Below are 15791 nucleotides of genomic sequence, written 5' to 3'. Positions count from 1 at the left end.
AGAGCACTTCACATCAGCGCTTACTGTTGCTAGGTAACAATAGTTGGCTTACAACACTTCCGCTTCCCTCAGAAGTGACCGTAAGGTTTGTTTTAAATTGGAAAGTGGACAAAGGCCCTCAGAGGAGAAGCTGTTCACACATTTGGGGGGCAAAAATGGATGGAACCCAAAGGTTTCTCACAGGAGCTTTAAACCGGTTCATAGTTTAGAACTGTCATAAAGTTGGAGAAATGCTCATTGCAAAATTCTGTGAACCCAATGTGACCGATTTAAAAAGCTTCTTTGGTCAGACCAGCCATCAACAACCCAAAGACTTGTCATTAAAAAAGCATTAAGCAACAGATCCTAACATTTAAAGCTCCTGTGAGGAACTGTTGGTACGTATGTCTGGATTATGGGGACAATTGTTAAAACATGTGCATCAAGTTTTGGTTAATTTTGTTCTGCACTTATGTAAGTAGTTTTCCCACTAAGATCTCTTTCTTCCCCATTTTCTATAGGTTAACATTAGGGGTGTAACGGTACACAGAAATTTCGGTTCGGTCAATTCTCAGTTTTGAAGCTTCGGATCGGTACATTTTCGGTACAGTAAAGGGACCTGATGCAACACTTTTTTTTCTTTATTTAGAACATTTAGAATTTCCCTTTTACACGTTGGGCTAAGTGCAGCATCGACAGTTCAGACTTGTACACCTGCTCAGGTTACTTTTTAATAACATTTAAAATTAAACATTGTAAAAAAAAATTACGCGCGTACTCTGATAGGTCCAAAAGCCCTGTACCGAAACGGTCCGGTCCGAGTATGTGTACCTTTACACCCCTAGTTAACATTGCACGCTGTGAATCCCTTTGTTTGACACCAATCCGATCAGTTTTGATAAGAGTTTCTTTCATAGCCAGTTAAAAACTCCCTGCAGTAAACTTCAGACGGTGGAACAAGCAAATGTTTGACATTACCAAAACCATTCATCAATTGTCAAAAAGAAGGTGTTTTATCAGTCAAGTGATCGCAGCAGTAGACAGGTTTTTCCCTCTGCTTTCCTCTGTCCATCCAACACCCCTCCACACACACTCGCCTCCCCTGCCGTCCTGTTCTCCTCGCCTGGGCGCCCAGAGTGCTCACAGCTAACACTGTTTGTCACAACCAAGGCCAGGTTAGACGCACTGGGATCCTGCTCTGAAAGGAGAGAGAGGGGGGGGGGGGGGGGGGGGAGTGTGCTTAACTCCAATGTGTTTGTGTGTACATACAAGGGAGCGGAGGTCTGAAAATAAATGTGCAGAGACATGATTGCATCCATGTAGATTTGTGCAGGCCTGCGTCGGTGACAGTGTCATCTGGGAGCTGAATTTCACACATGGTGCTTTTGCTATTGTCAGGCGGAGGGGTGCGGTTGATGGACAGCAGGTAGAGAGAGGCAAGGGTTGTGAACCTCCACCTGAATAAGAAGGTGGTGACAGCTGACAGAGGGAGCGAGAAAGTGTTCATATACCTTAAGAAACGGATGTGGAAGGCGGGAGGGGAGCAGACAGATGTAAAGTCCAAGACTGAGAAGAATGAAAATAAATCTGTTCCCTCTACTGTTTGTGAAGGTTTTCCACATATTACAGATTATATTGGAATATGTAATATTAATCACTTTGCTTATTGTCCTGTTTCATTGCCTTTAGGATATTACTCTCCACTTTTGACAGAAATAACCATGTGAAACAGCAAAACATCACACATTGGATATTCTTTTAAATCTGCATTTTAAAGAATCTATGCTAATGAAGTTTTATCTCCGTGGTGCTGAAGGGAGCCGACACAAATCCTTGCACACTTCTCCAGCACCGTAAAGTGTCTCCTCTGCAAGCTAAACATATCTCTGCTTTCAGGCATTCTCGCTACAATGGTTTTTTTCCCCCTCTGTCAGTTTGTTACAGTCATTAGCAGCATGTTAATCAAGGCTAATTACATTGAGACAGGCAGGCACAACTCATTTCTTATCGTGACAGAGTGCCGCCGCTGCGTTTGTAGTGCCTGGAATAAATGTTGCTGCTCATAATCAACAGCTATTTGGTTGTTAGGTAAATTAATGTCACTGTGTTTTCTATTTGATTTCAATTGTGCCTCTTATCAAATGCTAATTGTTTTGTTTTTTAACATTTTTCAGAGGCTGTAAATCATTTATTTGTATATTTATATGAAACAGCTTCGATTATTTTAAAGGGCAGTGACACAACAAAATGCATTAACTGTGTATGATAGTAAATATTATAGATTATTCCACATGGCTCTTTCTAGGTGGTGTAAGTGAATCAATCAATTCATAAATTTATAAGTGGATAATGAAAGGAGAAAATAAAGGGAGGAAAGTGGGAATGGAAGAGGACTGTAAGGAAGGAAGGGAAACAGGGAGGACAGAAGGATGATGTGAGAGGGAGGAAGGATCTAAGGTTATCCATGAGGAGAAAATGTGAAAAAAGTCTTATTGCAGGCGAAGCCTCTTCCTGGGCGATGGATTGTAAACGTATGGCAGTGCAGACTCGCCCCCACCCCCCTTTCTCCACCCTCAAGTTACAAAAGCTCATTTTGGAGATTTTGCTGGCATGGCAGAAAAGGGCCTCTGTTCCCCATTTTCCATATTTCATATACGGCCCATTGAAAGCCTCGTCTGCGAGTGTCATGGGTTGGCACATTTATGAGGGATGCATCGGAGAACTTATCACTCGGAAGATATGCTTAAGTTGAGCATTTTGAGAGTCACAGTGTGCCGTATGGAAATTCACTTCTACATTCTGTTCATCTACATAGTTATGCCATCAATAAATACAAAGCCCTACAGTTTACACAGATAAAAGTTTGAATCACAGACTGGAATACAACCTTATAATAATACAGTAATTTACATAGAGCCATGTATTATTATAAGGAGGAGTTAACCAGCAAGTGAGGAGTGAATCAAAAAGCAATTACACAAAATATCAGCATAAAAAAGGAAAGCCAACAGCAATCAAAAGGCAGCTGTTTTCACGTATTAAGAGAATGAGTATCACAGATGATACTACTGTAATATCATTAATGATGGTTCCGTTCTATCCAAGCCAAGACGGTAGCTGTGTCCAAATTCAGGGGATGCATCCTTTGAAGGAGCCGGTCTACGAGGGACCAAGGACGCATCCGATCCATACTGCAAAAAACCCGGAAGTTAGTATCCATACTGAAATGTTCAGTCTACTGAGGTGGACCCAAAAAAAATGCCCACTGAATGACCACGAGGGTTCAGTCTTTGATGATCTAGCCCTTACCCTGTCACATAGCAACACTGGCAGGTGCACCAGAACTAGCGAACATAACCAAAGTCCCGTAACTTAACCTATTATCATAAAACATTGTTATAAGTTTCAGTATAGTTTCCTTTTTATTTTTTATTACTGCTAGCTTTGGAACTAAGCTGAAACCAATTACTTCGATTTTAAAGTGTATTACTCGACCTCTTCAGAGTCTCAAAACGAGATGTTTGAACTGGCACAAAAATAAATCTCTGGGTATGTTGGGCCACATCGAATGCACCAGATGGGTCCTTCATTGCCTCTTGGGAAAAAGGGCGCTTTTGTTGGCCTAATGAGAATGAGCCTTCAAAATGAGCCAGCCTTCAACAAGTCTTGAAATGCGCTCTTCGAAGGATGCAGCCCCTGAATTGGGACACATCAGCTGGTATGTACAGAAAATTCCAAAATGCCAAAAAATCTGAATTTATCTTGGCTAAAGAGAGTTACACTTCTGTGTTATACCACAGAACAACTTCCATCATCCCATGATTTCAACCTTGACTTCATTAACTATAGAGGATCTAGTCATTTCACCCTGAAACTGACATCATGGAGCTCGGGGTCCTGTCAAACCTTAATTGAATTTTAAAAGGAATAGCCAACCTGGTTTGAGAAAAGATTATAGAGGACATCTGCAGACATGCCACAACGGTGGAGTCGGCTTATTGTGGTATAGGTTATCAACACAGATTTATGATCTGAACCTCTGTGTTTCTAAAGAACTCTCAGCGTGTAAACACTTTGTTTGATTGACATCAACTTGACTCCAGAAGAGCTTTGCTTTGCAGTGAAAATGAAGCTCTTATGAGTCTCATTAGTTTACTGAGTCTGTTCACATTCAAACTCCCAACACAGCTCCAATCATCTCCAACCTAGTCTGATTACTCCAAATAATGGAAAACACCTGCACTGATGGAAAGGGTCCCTATCGTCCCAATTTGGGGAAGAAATAACTAAAGTCATATTTCATGCATGTTGTTGGTTAAAATTATATTTCAATCTTAAACAGAAGACATGCTGAGACAAATAATAATGTGTTTTGCTCCTTCAGGAATATTCATTGAAATATTTGTGAAACTGAGTTTGCAGTAAGGATTAGTGGTTCTCAAACAGCTGACTCTGGCTGACCCCTGTACGGATGTGTTAAAGTGTCCTTGTGGAGGACTAATTTACACTTAACGGACTTCACAGTCCAGTGGCGTTTTGCTGACTCTGCCCTCACACACAGACACACAGAGAAAAGAGATTTCCTTGAGTCAGTGTCACATTATTCTACTGATGATTGTCTAAAGTATGTGACCTCATCCTCACAGCTAGCCTTCACTGCTAACCCACTGGGCACTGAAGTACTAAGCAACTTATCAGGAGGCTTCCAGTGCACGGCATTAAAGCTGACTGCGAGAGCGAGCAGAGCAACATCAGCCCAAAGTCCCTCTTAGTCATCGCTTCTCTCAGTATGGTTAAAAAAAAGAAAGAAAAAAGTGCCACTTTCATTCCCGTGGTGATAAGGGAGAGTGAAAAGGCCGGAAACAGACCTGTGTAATGCTGATGGACGTAGTCAGTCTGCGCGTGAGCCCGGCTCAAAATGCAGCGTCAGCACTGCTGGATTTACTTGGATGAATGGACTCGGCTGGAAGAGGAAGGCGGGGGGAGGTGGGGGGCAGTGGGTGGTGGGTGTCAAAGCAAGTGGCTGAGACATGGCTAATACTGCCAGTGAGCTGAGGCCACCTAAGTAATTACTACCTTTGCTGTTAGGCTAATCCCCAGAGCAGAGAAGCAAACTCAGGGGAGAAAAGCTTAGAGCCTCTGTGGGGCTCCCGTCACCCGACTTCAATTACACCGAGACACGGACCTGCCCCGCTCAGAGAGGGTGAGGGGGAGAGGGTAGGAGGGGGGGCAAATAAGAGGTGTTCTTTTTTAAATGTGTATGCTAAATAGAAAAATCATTCTGTCTCTGAAAACAAAAAAAAAGAACCCTTCCTAGACGAGGTTAAAAGACAGTAAGTGGAAATGAAAAGTATGTGTACATATAGTAGTAAAGTATTTATATAGTACAGTATCTGTGATGCTTCAGATTTTTCGTTTACACTTTTATCGAGCATATAAAGGAATGGAAATCCATGGCTGAATTATTTGCAGGAGGAATCACATATTTGGAAGAACTTTGTCTCATGATCCCAGAGGATAAGAATACACACCTATAGTAACAACAGTGTACCCAGCTGGACTCTGGTCAGAGACCTTTGTTAAAGCTGTCTACCTGTCACAGTTTTTTCTTTACCGATGGTTTATTATTATTCCTATTTTGGTTTTATTTACCTCCTTTTAACTGATCGCTTATTTTCATCTTCGACCCTGCTGTCACTTTGTCTATCATGTCTTATTCTGTGCTGTTTGTCTGTGTAAAAGGAGGCCGACACTTACTTAAAAAAGAAAAGAAAATCAACATATGGGTACAAATAAAGTAACCTTACCTAACATATATGTTAAGAACTACAGACATGTACAGGTATGGTTTGATATATTAGACATGATATTTATACTGTAAATATTGTAGTTATGTTTAGATGTCTGTCGATTAGCTTAATATCTTTACAATACATTCAATAATTTCTTGAGGATGTCTCTTTATATGATGCAATTTATAACAAAAGAAATATTCAACATTTATACGACAAATCACAAAGTTCAAGGACCATTTGTTACAAAAAATCAAGCATAATGTCCACACCTACTGCATGATTCTAAAGTGCAAATGGTAGACATGTATTTAAAAAATAAATACAACAGCTTAAAATGCAAATCAATTCTTACTTTTTTATATGTAAACCTAAAAAACAAAAACCTTAACTTCACAATTTGACTTGCCAGAATTAGATTTATACCACACTTCAGAGTTTTCCAACAAGCAAAGTGAAATATTTAAAGTTTCTTTAACTACCGTACCCTAAATTTTTTTTTTTTTAATTTAAAAAAAGAACAGACTTTACAGTCTGTTGATGCTGTTTACAACTTCCAACTTGATGGACTAGTCAAACTAAAAGGTTCACTACAGCAAGTGCACATCCCTCCTCTCTGACAGGCAGGTAACATTATCAGCATTCGAAAGTCTGAGAAGAAGCCGGCTCAGCATCACTCTGAGTCTGAGCTGCTGCTTGCCGTGAGGGGTTACCTTTGCGCTCGGAGCGTTTCTTGCGCCTCCTCTTGAACCTGCGTCGGATCAGGCAGAAGTAGGAGCCCAGGTTCTGTGCGCCGTTGGTAAGAAGGGCCATGGCTCGGTCAGCACTTCTACTGCTTTAAAATCACCTACAAAGCTCTCTATCAGCACAAACTAACCGCCAGCTGCTGGGAACTAACTGTGGAATTGCATGCACGTGGTCCACCTGTCCTTAACCTCCAACCACTTGCTGCCAAACTAATGATACAGAGAGTGCCCCACACCAAACACCTGCAGCGTTTCCTTGTTTCTACTTTAGTCTTTGCCTTGTATCCGAACTCTCTCTCCCTCCCTCCCTGCCTTCCCTCCTCCTCCTCCTATTGCCGTTTCCCTCCTCTGTTAACTCCATCTCTGCCCTATCAGTAGTCAGGGAGGAGCGGGCGATGGGGTAGAGTGTGAAAAAGAAGGCGGGGACTCGCAGAGGGGGGGGGGGACTTCTGTTTTCATTTGGTTATGAATTAACGGAATGAGAAGAATCAAACACAGTACCTGTCTAATCACTTCTTGAAGTTAAGAGGTCTTTGGAAAACACCACACTGCTACCATCACAAAGGTAAACACATTTATTCACAGGTAAATATGTTCACACACACACACACACACACACATTCAGGTACATACAAACATAACATTCAACACTGCTTTGATTTCAAGAAACTCATACCTGTGCAGAGCTTTAATCTAATTTGACACTACACCTTTTACTTAAAGATTTTTATTTGCTGTGCTTTTAGTTCTTCTTGAGTCTCTGAGAGCAAAATGATGAGAGGCTATTTTAAAAGAAACACCCTGCCCCCCTCTAGTGGTCATACTTTGTAATTACAACCATGATGGTCTCAACCCAGATCTCACAGGCAGCACATTTAAAGCCACAGAGGGCTAACTATGGCTTCAACCGATGTTGATTATTGCTGATTAGTGATTTTTTAATTTTTTTTTAATAACTAATCTACACTAGGCAGCAACGATGAAGAGAAAAGGAAGTTGAACAGTATAAGAAGATAATAAAAAGCACTCACCTTTGGCTCTGCTGTGTTGTCTGAGTTTGGAAACACCTGTTGAAGACAGAAAAACAAAGATGCTGGAAGTTAGAAAACAGCAGAGATATTTTGAATACTGATCTGTTTCCATCAATGACCTGGATTACTGACAGTTAAAGTGTTGTGCAGCAAACTCTGAGGTAGCTACAGAGGGCAAGTCAAGGTAAAAAAAACAAAAAAAAAACAGATTTACGCTCCATTAGGAGTGATTGCAGCTTTCCACATCAGCCTCACACACACACTGAAGTGTTTCTCTTCAGAGACATGGTTTGAAGAAGTGGAATTCAGGTCTTTCCACTTAGTGCGACAGCATCTACTAATTTCTATGGTTATCAGTTCATTTGTAGAATTTATTCATTGTGAAATGAGCTAAAAGCTTCAGTGCTACTCTTCAAGCCCTGGATTTTGGCAAATGTGAGGCCCTTGTTCAGGAATTTGACAGAAAATTGATCTTAAGTAGACCAACTTATGAAAATATACTCATTATATTACAAACATGTGCTCTGTTTGGTGGGAAAAAACTGGCTAAAAGCAAATACGAATTGTTGACATAAGCAAAAATATAAAGATAAATCCTCCCCTACTTTATATATAATAATAGATATAACACTTTTCATTCATCAATTTAATGCCCAGCTCAAGCACCGTGGGACCCCGAATGGGAAAAAAGCGGTAAAGAAGATGGATGGATGGATGGAATTAAATGCCCAAGTATGTGTACACAAACATGTAGTTTGAGTACAGCTGTTTCAAGAGAAACCTACATGAGGACAGAACGAGAAAAAACTGCTAAAACAAGGACGCCAAACAGAAAAAAACTAACAGTTAAGATAAACTGTTGTTTATATTCATGGTGGGAAAAGCTGTATATTAAATGTTACTATAAATAATCATGAATACAAATAGTGTAAAGGAATGAGTCATGAATGGATGTACATTAGGTGGGTGGTTCTGTCAAGAGTCTGATCAATTACTCAATCAATGATAGAGCTCCAAGTTACAACTAAAGTTTTCTCATGGCACTATAAATGGTAAATGGACTTGAGCTTGTAAAGCGCTTTTCTAGTCTTCTGACTACTCAAAGTGCTTTTACACCGCAGGTCACACCTACACGTTCACTCACTGATGGCAGAGGTTTCTATGTAAAGTGTCCATCAGAAGTAACTAATCCCATTCATACACATTCATACACCGGCAACGAAGCTGATGGAGCAACTTGGGGTTAAGTGTCTTACCCAAGGACACATCGGACATGTGACCAAGGCAGGAAGAGACCTAAACAAGACTAAGACCATAAATGTCACAAAAAAAATCAACATCTTGAGTGCAGCCGGAATGTCAATCATTATGACTGTAACACCGGGAAGGTCGTGGTAGAAACTGGGGGAGAAAAATCTAATTGTGATTGAATTAAAGTTATTTGTTCTTTTGCAAAAGGGGCATTTTCCTTCAAATCAAAGTGATGACGTGGAAAAAAAGCGTTTCAGTGGTGTTCTTTATCTGTATTGATTTAAAATCTGCAGTCCGCCCAGTCCGAGACCGAGACAACATCAAGTAAAAATGCTTTCGATTCCGAGACGAGACCTTCAAAAAGTGGTCTCGAGACTGGTCTTGAGACAAAGACCGATTTTGAGTACTACAACACCAAGTGCATGGACCTAAAACATTAGTGACCAATGTGGACTCCTACTGCTCCGGTGAGTAGCTGAGCTAAATTTAAATAAAAGCTATAGATTAGTGTCAGTAACAGTTACTGTAACTTGTTTTGGTCTTCATTGTATCTATCTGTTTTTACATTTGTCATCCATTTCTCATACTGCCCGTCTGGTTTGGTGATATTGTTTAAAAAAGACAGCAAAGGAAAGTTTTCATAAACAAAGTTAAGTTGTCAGAAAATATTATTAACTATAGTTTGTGTTTTAATGTTGTCGTAGCCAAAGCACTATGAGCTCACCATGCATTCCCAGAGTATCCTCTACCCGTTTCTGTGTTCTGATTGATTTTTATGCTCTCCTGTTCACTGAGAATTTTTTGGGAGATAAAATGTTTTCTTTAATACTCATAAAAGTCCAACATGGCCTTTAGTCACTTTTTAATATATTTTATGAACTTGTTATTGTTTTCTATTTATGATTGACTGAAGTCCTCGAATGGATCCTGACTTTGCGACATGAACTTTCCAGAACACATGAAATGGCTCGGAAAAGACGTCCAAAAGGCTCACAGATTGGCCCCAAAAAGTACAGAAACACAGCAAATCAAACGACAAGAAAGAACATCCTTAAAGCTTCACAGCCCCTCTGTCCTCTCCAGTAAATCCAGCCACTGAGGATACGGATGATGGTGAAGAAATAAGAGACACGAAGGCAGAGACAAACAGAGAAAAACCTAAATGAAGGCATTTAAGAAAGAGAACGCAAGGCAGGCTGGAGGCTGGAAAAAGGAAGTCTGGGAGATGAAGTGGGATAAAGAGAGGAAAGGTAAGATGAGGTGAGGAGTTAAGTAAAAATACAAAAATGTCCCTGTTTAAAACTGAAGTGCTGTCGATGTTGAATCTCTAACCCACGGGGTCGTTTAAGGTCAATGAGGCTGGCTTCACTGCTGCCCAACTCCTCTCACTGCACGGCATGCGAGGTTCTTAAAAAGAAAGCTGAGGGGTTTTTTTTGGGTAGAGGTCGGCCAATTAGACGCATGAAGTTAAACTGAGCAGAAAGAAAGGAAGAGACTAAAACGAACGAGAGGAACGGTTGACCACAGAGAAGAAAAATGAAGGAGGAAGGCATCATTGGAGCAAGAAAGAGCTGGCAAAAATATGAGGGATAAGATCTGCGGGGCAGAGAAGTCAGCCCCGGAGAGGAGATGATGAATGTAAATAGACCCCAGACGCAGATTCATTCATGCTTCTGTGTACAAGCCAATGATAACTGAGGCCGGCCAAGTCTGCTCCACAACTGCCTTGGCTGTCTGACTGTGTTTTTGTTTTGCTTTGTTTCCCTGAAAGGGAGACAAGTCAGTCCACTTCCTTTGGTATTATAATTTATAGGGACTAGCTGCAGACATGGGAGCGCAGCCTCACAGAGGAACATGTTGTTCCACAGGGAGATATTTCACCCACTGTTCCCACTCTTTGTCTTGGCATTTTCATCACATGCTGAATGGACAAGAGGAAAGAAGCTGTTTCCAGACTCCAAATAACAACTCAACTCGTGGTGGCCTTTGCAGCGCTCTGACAACCATTGACAAAAACAACCTCTTAAACGCTCTCACAGGCGTGCGATCCAGGCTACTGTGGCGAGAACCCATCTGTTGGTTCATACGGTGAAAGTACTCACGATACACCAAAAGCACATAGATCTAAAAATAGAACGAGTGGGAAGAGATTTCTTTTTCTTTTTCTTTTCAGCGTTCATCTGAAGTCGTTCATCTGAATATAAAAGCCTGATGCAGAATTTTTAGGAGCTCAGTATTAGCAGATGAGCTATGATTAAATCATGACTCACCAAAGTGGCTTTCGAGATTTTACTGAAAACAAATATTGAAAAATAAAATAGATGACTCTGTAATAATGTCGTAAAAGCAAACACAAGTGAGTGGAGTCACTTTAAATGGAGGTCACACGTCAAAATCTGCAGCATCATTAGAGTGAAATGTTGACATTCTTACTAAAACAAAGAGGTAACAAGAGATTTCAACTGCACCAAAATACGCTCATTAGTATTCATACGGATTCCTCATTAAAATTGAGAACCATGAACCAAAAAAAAAAGGATCCATCTAAGAAGCTCTTTTGATGAGGAAAAACAAAATAACAAGCCGACAGAGTGATGAACATCTGGGGGGGAAAAAAGGGGTCCAAAATCCCGCCTCCCTGAGTTTTTTTTTTCTTCTTCTGCGACACGTTGAAGTAGTTACCTCCGCTTACTTCAGAGAGCCAGCTAAAAACTTGACAGAAGTTTGTCCTGAATACCTGAATATGACGGCGGATGAAATATGTCCAGGCAAGGACATTGCCTTGTGAGGAAGCAACACTCGCTGAACCTTAATTTGTGCACAGAGTCTGACAAGAGCGAGAGAGAGAGAGAGAGAGAGAGAGAGAGAGAGAGAGAGAGAGAGAGAGAGAGAGAGAGAGAGAGAGAGAGAGAGATTTTGTGTGAGACATCAGTACAGCGGGAATGGGAGAGCCTTTGGGAGTAACTGTAGTATGTGTGAGGTGCTCCTGAAAGGGTGTAAAAGCTCGAGATCTCCGCTAAGATCTTTGAAAGCTAGAGTAGCGGACAGAGGGTGGATGGAGAGCGATACAGAGGCTTCAGTTAACTTGACATGTTACAGTGAGAGAGAAGAGCACAAAAAGTAAAAAATGGACAAAAATAAGTCCAAGAGAGGTCTATTATAAAAGAGAAGGATTATAAAAGAGAGTGATAGAAAGCCAGTCAAGTGCGCGTTATGAGTGAGGTGCGTGACTGTAAACCTTCCACTCCTGGTCTTCAGCCAAAAACTAGGCCAATGGCCTGGTAACCACTAGCCAGACACACACACATATACACAAAAAGAAAGCGTAGACGGGGTCCTGATAGCCATTTAACACTTCCCCCCTCCCTTTGACCTAGCTTTTTTCCTCTCACAGAGTTACAACAGGGACACAGGGAATTTAATTAACACATTATTTAATTACATCGGAGTGTGATTGTACTGTGATTGATTATGTGTGTGTGTGTGTGTGTGTGTGTGTTTAAAATAAAATGATGTGAGCAAGAAGCAGTATCAGCATGTATGTTTTATTTCTCCATGGATCACAGAGAATGTCTGGCTGTGTTTTTGTTTTATCGTGATTTGTCCAGCAGAGGGCAGCACTGCTACAATATAGTGGAACATTATGCAGCATGTTTACATGCAGAGGTGAATGGTTTGAATCTGCTTGCATGAGTGAGACCAATTTTCAAGTATACTGCTGTAACTGCTTACATATGTTTTGCTGCTACAACCTTAACCCCAAGAGAAGGTCAAATATGTGAATGTAAGGACAATGTCAGTGTCGTCTTTGTGAAGCTTTTGCAATTAATGGCAAATATGAGGATGCACTGAAGTCGTTGACATGTAATATGGGTGAAAATTTGAAAAGCAAAAGCTGCACAATATGTTTTAAAATGCTGCTAGTGACAGTTTTGCATTAAAAGGTCAATACAAAAAATGCTTGATCTTGCCGGTCTGTCCTGAAAAGATGTCTAACAACAGGGTTTCAGTACGAGTTTTGAAGAAATGCTGTACCTCGTAGGGTTTCTCTGAGGCATGTGTCTTTATTCCCGGTGGGGTTTTCTGTATTTCCCCTCTTGTGCTCCTCTGTATTCAGATCCATGTTTGGTGCACCGTTTCAAAGGAAGGAATCTGTCATGCTGAACTGAAATATCCTGAGCTGCCCATGTCAGACTGCATATTTCAGTGCAGTAGGCATTTAGGCGATGGGTAGAATTCCCAATGCAAGGGATTGGAAGTGGATATAAATTCAGAGTCTTATTTGCGATAGTGCAGGGCTTTAAGGATTTTCTGTTGTCCATACCGTTTTGGTTGCTTAAAGGGTTTAGGATGGGAACATGGGTCTAGAAAATGCACTGCTTTGTTAAAGCTGCAAATGATCAAATTGGAAAGTTTGATGTAACCTTGACAGAGATGCTTTACAGCACACAGTAAACCAGAGAACTCAGACCAAGTTTTTAATAGTTGTTAAGTCGCACCATGACTGAGCGATGTATCTAGATTTTAAGTGGCCTTGGGGGTAAAGCATACATGTTGTCATGGAGCCTACAGTCTCCTTTACCAAATTGTTAACCACCTTGAATGGATGTTGATATCAAGGCTGACAGGAAGATGCATACCCCCCTCCCTCGTAATCAACCGTCCATGTGATGTGGTATGTTAAGGTACATTTGTCCTAAAAGGTTAATGTGTTCTTTTTAAACTGTAGTCTGTTGTGTAACTTCCAACACAATGGAATCATTTCTTTATGTACCGTACTTCTTTTATTAACATGTATATTTTGATAATGTATTTATTCATATATTTACGTATTTTACAAATTTTGATTAGGTTTCGTTCAAATCCAGGTGAGAGGACAAGATACTGTCCTCTCACCTGGATTTAAGGTGGCACCAATGATAGAACTCCTCACTAATTGGCCCAAAGGCAACAGGGAAAAGGGTACGAGAGGTGTGTGAAAACAGCAAACCAGTTGGTCTTTGGATGTCGCTGTGAGCGGAGGCTGTTTTTTTCTCCGTGTAGTACATTAGGTTTATACTTTGGAATTCTTTCTGTTTTTTTCTTTTGTCGACAGCCTGATGTGCTCTTTTCATCTGAGAAATAAAAATTCTGCACGCTTGTTCATCCTTTCCACTCACACTGCTTGCCGTCCATGAGTACAACACGTGTTTATTCATGATTTCTCTGTTACACTGCAGTGTTATACAATGATTTACCATGGAAAACCTTTAGTCTGCGGTGGCTAGAAATCAAACACATTGGGTTTAATGGGAAGCCAGTGAGGGTCTGCATCTTTGGCAAAGCAATAAAAAACATCTATGAATGATACCTGGCAATACAAAAAGGGGGTTGAATCTGCAGGAGGCAGTGTGAACCATCATGTTTACTATGCCCTGCTGATAAAGCTTGTCACTGGCAGGTAAAAAAAAAAAAGCATCTTGATGCTCCATGTGTTTAGAACAGCCACATGGCTTCTAATCTACACCCCGACCAACCGTGAGGGTCGCAGCAACAAAAACTGCAGGAAATGGCAATTCCAATATTGGAAGAAAACAGTTAAAAATGACACAAATAAAAAGACAACGACTTGAAATATGCAAGAGTCATCAGCAAAATTTTGACGGATGATCCATAGGATATTTGCAGAAAAGCACTAACTTTCAGTTTATTCTATTTGGTGTCACTAAGGAGCATAAATATTGTGTTGATGCAGCGACAGAAGAAAGTTGCCTTCTTGACGATTCCAGTCTACAGTGTTGGAAAATAAACATATTTCAAGTTCCACAACACCATCCAAGAATTATCCATAAACAAACCAGACCACCAAAGTCTGATCATCATCATCCAGATTATTTACATCATTTAGCAGCTGTCACATTTTCCCTGCTGGTCGCTCCAAAAACAGGAGCCTGCTTCTGTTCTAAATAAAAGTGTCTGTAAATAGGAATGACTTAACTCTTCCTATGGGAGTTTCCTTTAGTTCCCAAGCCTACCATCAGCTCCCACAGCTGGGTGTGGTCCACTACTCAACCAGCCGCCTGCTCTCCGCCTGGAACTGATCCGCTCTGCTGCTTGTGGCTTTAGGTTTCTGGCTGTGGCTTGACCACCAATGTGTGTGTGGTTGTGTGTGTGTGTGTACGTATGTACTTTTGAGGAGCATGAGTGGAACAATGACTGGCTCTGTTTTAGCTCCTCTGGCAATATATACACCTGAAGGGCAAAGCCAACAAGACATAAAAAAGCAGAGAGGTACGAGGGCAGCAAACATAGTTTCGTCTAGGCTTCGTCTGCAGGTTTGAACGTTTTTTTATTGAGGGATTTAATAAGGTTTAACCCACATTTCATAGCAATCAAAACCAACTGGCATGTCATTACGCACATGTCCACAGTTCCCCGTAGCGGAAAAAAAGTTTGAAAAATCACCACTTTCTCCTGCGCGTCTCCTGTTTCCTCTGAGATTTGACTAACAACCTTAAGTGCTCCCCTGAATACCAATCAAGCTGAGCTATTTTGATTTTGTTCCACAGTTGTCACGTCGCTCCCCATGTCAACCTGTCCTCGGCTGAGCTGCTGCGAGCAACATTTTGACAACAATCTCAAGAAAATCCTGTAAGATTTGCATGTTGTCATGGCAACACTGACAAAAACCCAAGTTAGGAATTCACGCTCAGAGTCGCAGGTGGCCTCCGTGTCTCTGGATGTGATTTTGTCACCGTGTCATCAATTTTGTGAAAAATAAACCATCATGTTGATTTTTTGAAGGTCAAGGGTTCAGTGAAAAAACATAATTGTGTTACTCTCAGTCACTGTGAGCATTGCAAACACTTGTGCCAGGGGTCGTCAACACATATTACCAGACAGTGTAATTCAAAACAACTGGCAACATGCAGGGTTTTCTTCCAAGGATGCTTGAGGACGTTTTAATAGTAAACCGATGCAATGATAAACACAGTGGGGCTGGCAGCGCGCCT

The 15791-nt window shown here is 41.0% G+C and overlaps 1 protein-coding gene across 5 annotated transcripts in view; it reads right to left on the bottom strand.

The window, feature by feature from the left end:
• Positions 1–15791, bottom strand: part of adarb1b (adenosine deaminase RNA specific B1b) — a 126454-nt gene that overhangs the window by 37034 nt on the left and 73629 nt on the right. For 4 of the 5 annotated variants that reach the window (XM_061053802.1, XM_061053803.1, XM_061053800.1 and 1 more), the window contains one exon: positions 7549–7584. Coding sequence is in view for 1 of the 5 variants with exons in the window: in XM_061053799.1 (XP_060909782.1) it covers positions 6485–6584 (100 nt within the window). In the remaining 4 variants the exon portion in view is untranslated. Of the gene's footprint in view, positions 1–6484; positions 6771–7548; positions 7585–15791 lie in introns of those variants that run through there. The other variant, XM_061053799.1, reaches the window with a different exon arrangement.

The sequence above is a fragment of the Labrus mixtus genome, chromosome 13, assembly GCF_963584025.1.
Source record: "Labrus mixtus chromosome 13, fLabMix1.1, whole genome shotgun sequence".
NCBI lineage: Eukaryota > Metazoa > Chordata > Actinopteri > Labriformes > Labridae > Labrus > Labrus mixtus.
Note: the sequence above shows the minus strand (reverse complement) of the source record. Positions and strands in the feature narration are given on the sequence as shown.